The 9,113-nt window shown below is 47.6% G+C and overlaps 1 protein-coding gene across 2 annotated transcripts in view; it reads right to left on the reverse strand.

Moving 5' to 3' along the window:
* The window catches only part of PDCL3 (phosducin like 3), a 72,674-nt gene extending 63,896 nt beyond the window's left edge, over positions 1-8,778 (reverse strand). For both annotated transcript variants that reach the window (XM_063953455.1, XM_063953454.1), the window contains exons 1-3: positions 8,672-8,778; positions 8,533-8,580; positions 6,447-6,576 (exon numbers count right to left, since the gene is read on the reverse strand). In XM_063953455.1, coding sequence (XP_063809525.1) covers positions 6,447-6,576; positions 8,533-8,538 — 136 coding nt within the window. In that variant the 5' untranslated portion in view covers positions 8,539-8,580; positions 8,672-8,778. The remainder of the gene's footprint in view (positions 1-6,446; positions 6,577-8,532; positions 8,581-8,671) is intronic.
* Positions 8,779-9,113: the final 335 nt, after the last annotated feature.

Genomic DNA, 9,113 nt, shown 5'->3' on the forward strand with positions numbered 1-9,113 from the left:
TAGTGCATTTTATTAATTATTATTATTATCCTCCTTTATTTATATGGCGCCACAAGAGATCCACAGCGCCCATTACACAGTACATAATCAAATGAGCAAATAAGAAAACAGCACTTACAGTACAAGACAATACAGGACAGGTATAGAAAACCCGGGATTAGGTGCCATCAAAGGGAGTAAGGAGTATAAGATTGAGTAAGTAAGAAAAGGAAAGGAAAGGCACATGAGGAAAGAAATCCCTGCTCTTGCGAGATTACAATTTAAAAGATTGAATTTTATGGGAACACTCTGTTCAAAGACATATGCGGCCATCCCAGGCACTACAATGAAGCCAAAAGAAATACTAAATTTCATGGTTATAATAAGAATTTACTCACCGGTAATTCTATTTCTCGTAGTCCGTAGTGGATGCTGGGTACTCCGTAAGGACCATGGGGTATAGACGGGCTCCGCAGGAGACTAGGCACTCTTAAAAGAAAGATTAGGTACTATATCTGGTGTGCACTGGCTCCTCCCTCTATGCCCCTCCTCCAGACCTCAGTTAGGGAAACTGTGCCCGGAAGAGCTGACATTACTAGGAAAGGATTTGGAATCCAGGGTAAGACTCATACCAGCCACACCAATCACACCGTACAACTCGTGATAACTATACCCAGTTAACAGTATGAACAATAACTGAGCCTCTCTCAACAGATGGCTCATACAATAACCCTTTAGTTAAGCAATAACTATATACATGTACTGCAGAGAGTCCGCACTTGGGACGGGCTCCCAGCATCCACTACGGACTACGAGAAATAGAATTACCGGTGAGTAAATTCTTATTTTCTCTGACGTCCTAGTGGATGCTGGGTACTCCGTAAGGACCATGGGGATTATACCAAAGCTCCCAAACGGGCGGGAGAGTGCGGATGACTCTGCAGCACCGAATGAGCAAACTCAAGGTCCTCCTCAGCCAGGGTATCAAACTTGTAGAATTTTGCAAAAGTGTTTGAACCCGACCAAGTAGCAGCTCGGCAAAGTTGTAAAGCCGAGACCCCTCGGGCAGCCGCCCAAGAAGAGCCCACCTTCCTCGTGGAATGGGCTTTTACTAATTTAGGATGCGGCAGTCCAGCCGCAGAATGTGCAAGCTGATCGTGCTACAGATCCAGCGAGCAATAGTCTGCTTTGAAGCAGGAGCACCCAGCTTGTTGGGTGCATGCAGGATAAATAGCGAGTCAGTATTTCTGACTCTAGCCGTCCTGGAAACATAAAGTTTCAGGGCCCGGACTACGTCCAGCAACTTGGAATCCTCCAAGTCCCTAGTAGCCGCAGGCACCACAATAGGTTGGTTCAAATGAAACGATGATACCACCTTAGGGAGAAATTGGGGACGAGTCCTCCATTCTGCCCTTTCCATATGTAAGATCAGATATGGGCTTTTACATGACAAAGCCGCCAATTCTGACACACGCCTAGTCCAAGCTAAGGCCAAAAGCATGACCACTTTCCACGTGAGATATTTTAGCTCCACGGTCTTAAGTGGCCCAAACCAGTGGGATTTTAGGAATCCAACACACGTTAAGATCCCAAGGTGCCACTGGAGGCACAAAAGGGGCTGAATATGCAGCACCCCTGTAACAACGTCCGAACTTCAGGCAGTGAAGCCAGTTCTTTTTGAGAGAAAAAGGGATAGGGCCGAAATCTTGGCCTTTATGGATCCTAATTTTAGGCCCATAGTCACTCCTGACTGAAGGAAGTGCAGGAATCGACCCCCCTGGAATTCCTCTGTAGGGCCTTCCCGGCCACACACCAAGCAACCTATTTTCGCCATATACAGTGAAAAAGTCTTGCTGTCACGTCTTTCCTAGCCTTTATCAGCGTAGGAATAACTGCATCCGGAATGCCCTTTTCCGCTAGGATCCGGCGTTCAACCGCCATGCCGTCCAACGCAGCTGCGGTAAGTCTTGGATCAGACAGGGTCCCTGTTGCAACATGTCCTGACTGAGAGGCAGAGGCCATGGGTCCTCTGAGAGCATTTCTTGCAGTTCCGGGTACAGAGTCCTTCTTGGCCAATCCGGAGCAAAGAATATTGTTCACACTCCTCCGTTTATTACAATTCTCAGCCCTTGGGTCTGAGAGGAAGAGGAGGGAATATATAGACCGACTGGAACACCCACGGTGTTACTAGTGCGACCACAGCTATCGCCTGAAAGTCCCTTGGCCCAGCGTAAAACCTTTTTTATCTTTTTATTGAGGTGGGACGCCATGTAGTCCACCTGAGGCAGTTTCCATCAATTTGCAAAACTGCGTGAAGACTTCCTGATGAAGTCACCACTTTCCCGGGTGGAGGTCGTGTCCACTCCCGGAATGAACACTGCTGACAGTGCGCTTACTTGATTCTCCACCCAGCGAAGAATTCTGGTGGCTTCTACCCTCGCCACCCTGCTCCTTGTGCCGCCCTGGCGGTTTACATGAGCCCCTGCGGTCTGACTGGATCAGAACCGGTTGGTCGCGAAGCAGGAACTCCGCTTGACTTAGGGCGTTGTATATGGCCCTTAGTTCCAGGATATTGATGTGAAGGAAAGTCTGTTGGCTTGACCACAAACCCTGGAATTTTCTTCCCTGTGTAACTGCCCCCCACCCTCGGAGGCTTGCATCCGTGGTCACCAGGACCCAGTCCTGAATGCCGAATCTGCGGCCCTCGAGAAGGTGAGCACTCCGCAGCCACCACAGGAGAGACACCCTGGCCCTGGGGGATAGGGTGATTAACCGATGCATCTGAAGATGTGATCCGGACCACTTGTCCAGAAAGTTCCATTGTCCTTGCATGGAACCAGCCGAAGGGGATGGCTTCGTATGATGCCATCATCCTTCCCAGGACTCGAGTGCAGTGATGCACTGACACCTGTTTTGGTTTTCAATGGATTCCTGACCAGTGTCATGAGCTCCTGAGCTCTCTCTATCGGGAGATAAACCCTCTTCTGGTCTGTGTCTAGGATCATGCCTAGGCGAGGCAGATGAGCTGTAGGAACCAACTGCGACTTTGGAATATATAGAATCCAGTCGTGTTGCCGTTTCACTTCCAGAGAAGGTGATACGCTGTCCAGCAACTGCTCTCTTGATCTCGCTTTTATGAGGAGATCATCCAAGTATGTGATAATAGTGACACCTTGCTTCCGCAGGAGCACCATCATATCCGCCATTACCTTGGTGAAATTGGTAATGACAATCCCGTACCGCAATTCTGAGGTACGCCTGATGAGGTGGATAAATGGGGACACAAAAGGTATGCATCCCTTATGTCCCGATTCATTTCAGGCTTGCAATGACCGCTCTTAGCGATTCCATCTTGAACCTGAACCTTTTCAGGTATATGTTCAGGGATTTTAATACAATATGGGTCTAACCGAACCGTCTGGTTTCGGGATTATAACATGGTCGAATAATAACACCCTCTTGTTGAAGGAGGGGACCCTTGACCACCACCTGTTGAAGATACAATTTACGAATTGCAGTTAACACTGGCTCCCTCTCTTGGGGGGGAAGCCCGCCGGGTCCTCGGTGAGGGGGCATCTTCTCACAGTCCAGCCTGTATCCCTGCGATACAATTTCTATTGCCCAGGGATCTAACAGGGAGTGAACCCACTTGTGGCTGAACTTATGAAGGCGTGTCCCCACCGGGCCTAGCTCCGCCTGTAGAGCCCCAGCGACATGCGGTGGATTTTTGTAGAGGCCGGGGAGGACTTCTGTTCCTGGGGACTAGCTGTGTTGTACAGCTTCTTTCCTCTGCCCCCGGCTCTGACAAGAAAGGACGCACCTCAGACTTTGTTTCTTTATTCGAAAAGCTGCATTTAATAATGTCGTGCTTTCCTAGGCTGTGCAGGAATATAAGGCAAAATATCAGAATTACCAGCTATAGCTGTGGAGACCAGGCCCAAGAACCTTTCTCCACACAATCCTCAGCCTTCCATATGCCTCTTAAGTCGGCATCATCTGTCCAAAGTATATTCTACAGGACACGTCAAGCAGAAATCGACATAGCTTTTGTCTCTAGGACCCAGTATACTCATGTCCCTTTGGGCATGCTTTATAATTATATATCTATCACTTAAGACAGCATCTTAAAATATTTATATGCATACTAGGGTCTCAATCTCTGCTGATAAGGTACCTGTCCACGCTGCCACAGCGCTATAAACCCATGCCGACACAATCGCTGGTCTGGGTAGTATACTAGAATGTGCACACTATCTGCAGGATCCCTGAAAATAGCTAGTGCAAACAGGACACCCAAGGGGAAGATTCTCAGCACATCCTGGCCCTAGTGGGGAAAGGATACAGCCTGAGAATTCTCTTGTGGGAAGCTGCCGTCTCTTGTCTGGAGATTCCCGCTCTTTTTCCTCATGAGAGGAGGGAAATTTACCTCAGCATTCTTCCCCTTAACATGTGTACTCTCGTGTCAGGGACAGATGAGTCATCAGTGATATGCAAATCATCTTTTATTCCAATAATCATATATTGAATATCTTTTAGCCCTCTTGGCTGTAACTTTGCATTATCGTAGTCGACAGTGGAGTTAAACTCCGTGTCGATACTTTGTTATTTTGGATAGTGAACATAGAGAGACTCTGAAGGACTCTGTGACATAGGGACAGACCAGGGTAGATTTCCTTTCTGTTCCCTAACCTTTTGTGCAAGGGCCCTCATTCCGAGTTGTTCGCTCGCAAGGCGAATGTAGCAGAGTTACACACGCTAAGCCGCCGCCTACTGGGAGTGAATCTTAGCTTCTTAAAATTGCGACCGACGTACGCGCAATATTGCGATTACAAACGAGTTAGCAGTTTCAGAGTAGCTCCAGACTTACTCTGCCTGTGCGATCATTTCAGTGCTTGTCGTTCCTGGTTGACGTCACAAACACACCCAGCGTTCGCCCAGGCACTCCCACCGTTTCCCCGGCCACTCCTGCGTTTTTTCCGGAAACGGTAGCGTTTTCAGCCACACGCCCCTGAAACGCCGTGTATCCGCCCAGTAACACCCATTTCCTGTCAATCACATTACGATCGCCGGAGCGAAGAAAAAGCCGTGAGTAAAAATACTTTCTTCATAGTAAAGTTACTTGGCGCAGTCGCAGTGCGAACATTGCGCATGCGTACTAAGCGGATTTTCACTGCGATGCGATGAAAAATACCGAGCAAACAACTCGGAATGAGGGCCAATAATTTTACCTCAGCACTTACACATATCCAAACAGGTGTCGGCGTTGTCGACGGAGACACCCTCCCACACACATATCCGCTCTATCACCTCCTTAGAGGAGCCTTTTACCTCAGACATGTCGACACACGTACCGACACACCACACACACAGGGGATGCTCTATTTGAAGACAGTTCCCCCCCACAAGGCCCTTTGGAGAGACAGAGAGAGAGTATGCCAGCACACACCACAGCGCTATATAATACAGGGATGTACACTATACTGAGTGATTTTTCCCCTATAGCAGCTTATATACACAGTTTTTGCGCCTAAATTTATGTACCCCCCCTCTCTTTTTTACCCTTTGTGTACCAGGATACTGCAGGGGAGAGCCTGGGGAGCTTCCTTCCAGCTGAGCTGTGAAGAGAAAATGGCGCCGGTGTGCTGAGGAAGAAGGCCCGGCCCCCTCAGCGGCGGGCTTCTGTCCTTTTATGTACTTTAATGGCGGGGGTTAATGCACATATACAGTTTATCAGACTGTATTATGTGCTTTCCGCCAAGTAAGGTAATCTAATTGCTGCCCAGGGCGCCCCCCCCCCAGCGCCCTGCACCCATCAGTGACCGGAGTGTGTGGTGTGCTAAGGGAGCAATGGCGCACAGCTGCAGTGCTGTGTGCTACCTTAATGAAGACCGGAGTCTTCAGCCGCCGATTTTCAACTTCTCTTCGTTCTTCTGGCTCTGCAAGGGGGACGGCGGCGCGGCTCCGGGACCGGACGACCGAGGGCTGGGCCTGTGTTCGATCCCTCTGGAGCTAATGGTGTCCAGTAGCCTTAGAAGCCCAAGCTAGCTGCAAGCAGGTAGGTTCGCTTCTCTCCCCTCAGTCCCACGTAGCAGTGAGTCTGTTGCCAGCAGATCTCACTGAAAATAAAAAACCTAACAAATACTTTCTTTTCTAGGAAGCTCAGGAGAGCCCCTAGGGTGCATCCAGCTCTGGCCGGGCACAGATACTAACTGAGGTCTGGAGGAGGGGCATAGAGGGAGGAGCCAGTGCACACCAGATATAGTACCTAATCTTTCTTTTAAGAGTGCCCAGTCTCCTGCGGAGCCCGTCTATACCCCATGGTCCTTACGGAGTACCCAGCATCCACTAGGACGTCAGAGAAATATTTTTAAGGGAAAAATACAGCTACCAGGTAACAATGGGAAATGATTGCATGTAAAAGTGTTACCATGTAATGCAGGCTATTTTTTCCTTTTTCCAGCACTCACCAACAGATTGTAGCTTAAGGATTTGGGCTTCTTCTTCCTCTTCTTCTTCTTCCTCCTTTGGAGTCTCCTTGGGAGGAAGGATGCCTTTTTTACGCAAGATATCGTTCCATTCTGTGTCTGCATTGGGGTCCTACAACACAAAGGATTTTCTTATATGCAATTTTTTACCCAATTGCAAATATAATACCAGCAAATAAGGGAAATGTTAAAATTGTGACAGTGTGCAGATTGAGAATTTACATCTAGAAGCATGATAATGGAGGAAATACTACTTCTTATAGTATGTTTGCACACTTAAAGAAATATGTCAAAACTTAAATGTGAAATGATTTTGAGGAAATGCGTTTAATGGCTTCATATTAAAATACAGGCATATGTGCTGCACTACTCTTTAGCATGTACAGTATACACACGCGGTGACAAGCAGGGTCCTCTCTACACTCAAGGCCTGACTCAGAGGTACAAAGATATATTATATATATTTGCTTTCTACAGATCATTACACTCCTGAAAATAAATTGTATCGGCATTTTTCCACCTTAGCCAAACGCAATTAGTACAATTATCTTATAAATATTTTTGGTGGATTCACTTTTTATGAATGTACACTACACAAATTGTGAGTCACTATTTTATGGATGTCCTGCACAAATTGTAAATCTCTATTTTGTTTGGTCTAACTACCCCTCCATATGGTCTAACTACCCCTCCATAGGGCTGACAGACATCTAGGTAGTATTTATGTACTGGTGCCCTCAGGAACATACATACATAGCTCTAAGTGATTAGTGTATGTATAATATTCATACACACACACACACACACACACACACACACACACACACACACACTAATCACTTAGAGACACCCACTGCCAGCATCTCGCATCTGCTGCTCATGTACCAAAGCAGAAACATCGGACACACATCAGTCAGACTATCGGATCTCCGAACAACCCCATGCTGTCTCTGGCAGAGCAGCTCTCCTCAGATGTTGGGACAGCTCCCAGAAAATGATGCCGACTACCAGTCACTGACTTTGTGAATAAATCCTCTGTGTCAGCAATCGCTGTACATACGCTGCGAGTGCGCAGTGTGGGTTTGGAGCATGTGGAGTGACGCTCCGTTGCGTTGAACATTGACATTACATGCACCGCTGCCCCAGGCCCTCTGTCTGCACCTTCACTTTCAGCCTTGTAGGTTTTGAGGCACCATATAAATAAATGTGGATTATATATATCACGGATCTCAATGCTTCCGAGTCAGTGACACTGGGCCTAATTCAGATCTGATCGTAGATGTGCTAAATTTGCACATCTACGATCATTTACTCTGACATGCGGGGGGACGCCAAGCACAGAGCTAGTCCACCCCGCATGTCAGGCCCTACCCCCACAAGGGTGCAAAAGCACTGTACAGTAGCGATGCTTTTGCACCTGAGTAGCTCCCTGCCAGCGCGGGCTAATCGGCGCTTCCTCGGTCGCAGTGGCTGCGCACCTGCCCCCACAACAATCCAGACGCGCCTGCTTTCTCAGTACCGTGCCACGCCAATGGCGTTCTAACGTCAATCAGGCAGAGGCGATTGCAGCCCTGAGATGCTTTTAGTATCTCACTGGCCTCCCATGGTGCACGTGCGCACTCCACAGAGGAATTCAGACTGCGATCGCTGACGCTGCAGCAATCCAGTCTGAATTACCCACACAGGCCTCACAAACAGCAAACAAGCCAGACGACAATGTATACTACTGTACAACGTTCTTTATCTATAAAATCACTGTTACATACTTGCACTTAGATCATGTCATAAGTAACTTAACCCAAAAAAAAAAAAAAAAAAAAAAAAACCACACTAAAAATATCATTCACTAAAAAAAAAAAAAAAAACTTATTTTTTTTAATTGTTATTGAAATACCGTTTTACAAAAACATAGAAATATAAAAAAAAATCCCTGCCCATATAATACAATCTATTTCTCATGATCCTGGGCAGCGTGAATAGAGCGCTGGGAATGCCCCGATAGATGCCATGTACGGGGTTGCTGTGGGCACACATACAGGAGGCGATCCAGCGATGTGGGCACACTCACCTGCATGATGCCGGGTCCTGGGCACTACCTTACCGCTGCTCCCTCACCCTGCGGAGACACACAGGGCACACACTCAGTAACGCCGCACACACAAGGCCTGTACACACTGATTATAATGGCACTAATCGGACATTATTACCTGGGATCCGGAGACAGATCACACACTCAGCGTGACAGCAGGAGGAAGCTATTTTCTGTTACACCAGGCGCAGCTTCCTGCCCCTCACTGTCTCCTTATAAGGAAGCTGAAGCTGAGCCCGTCCTGTGTAACTGTGTGTGTGTGACAGCTGGGCTGTGCCGGCCCGGGGTGTATGTACACTACAGCTGTGAGCTCTATGGCAATACAATGATATGCTCTGCAAGGAGGCATACACACGTTGCATTACCCATTGTGTGCTGCTGTAGCTATAGCCTGCGAAAGAAGTGAAACCTTGAGTATCAATAGTTATAAATATTATCTTGTATGAAAGCTGTATAGTGCATACCTAATTATAGACACTTTCAGTTAGTTCCAGATTGTGTTTACTCTAGGGCACAGGTTCTCAAACTCGGTCCTCAGGACCCCACACAGTGCATGTTTT

This window comes from Pseudophryne corroboree, chromosome 2 (genome assembly GCF_028390025.1).
Source record: "Pseudophryne corroboree isolate aPseCor3 chromosome 2, aPseCor3.hap2, whole genome shotgun sequence".
Taxonomy (NCBI): domain Eukaryota; kingdom Metazoa; phylum Chordata; class Amphibia; order Anura; family Myobatrachidae; genus Pseudophryne; species Pseudophryne corroboree.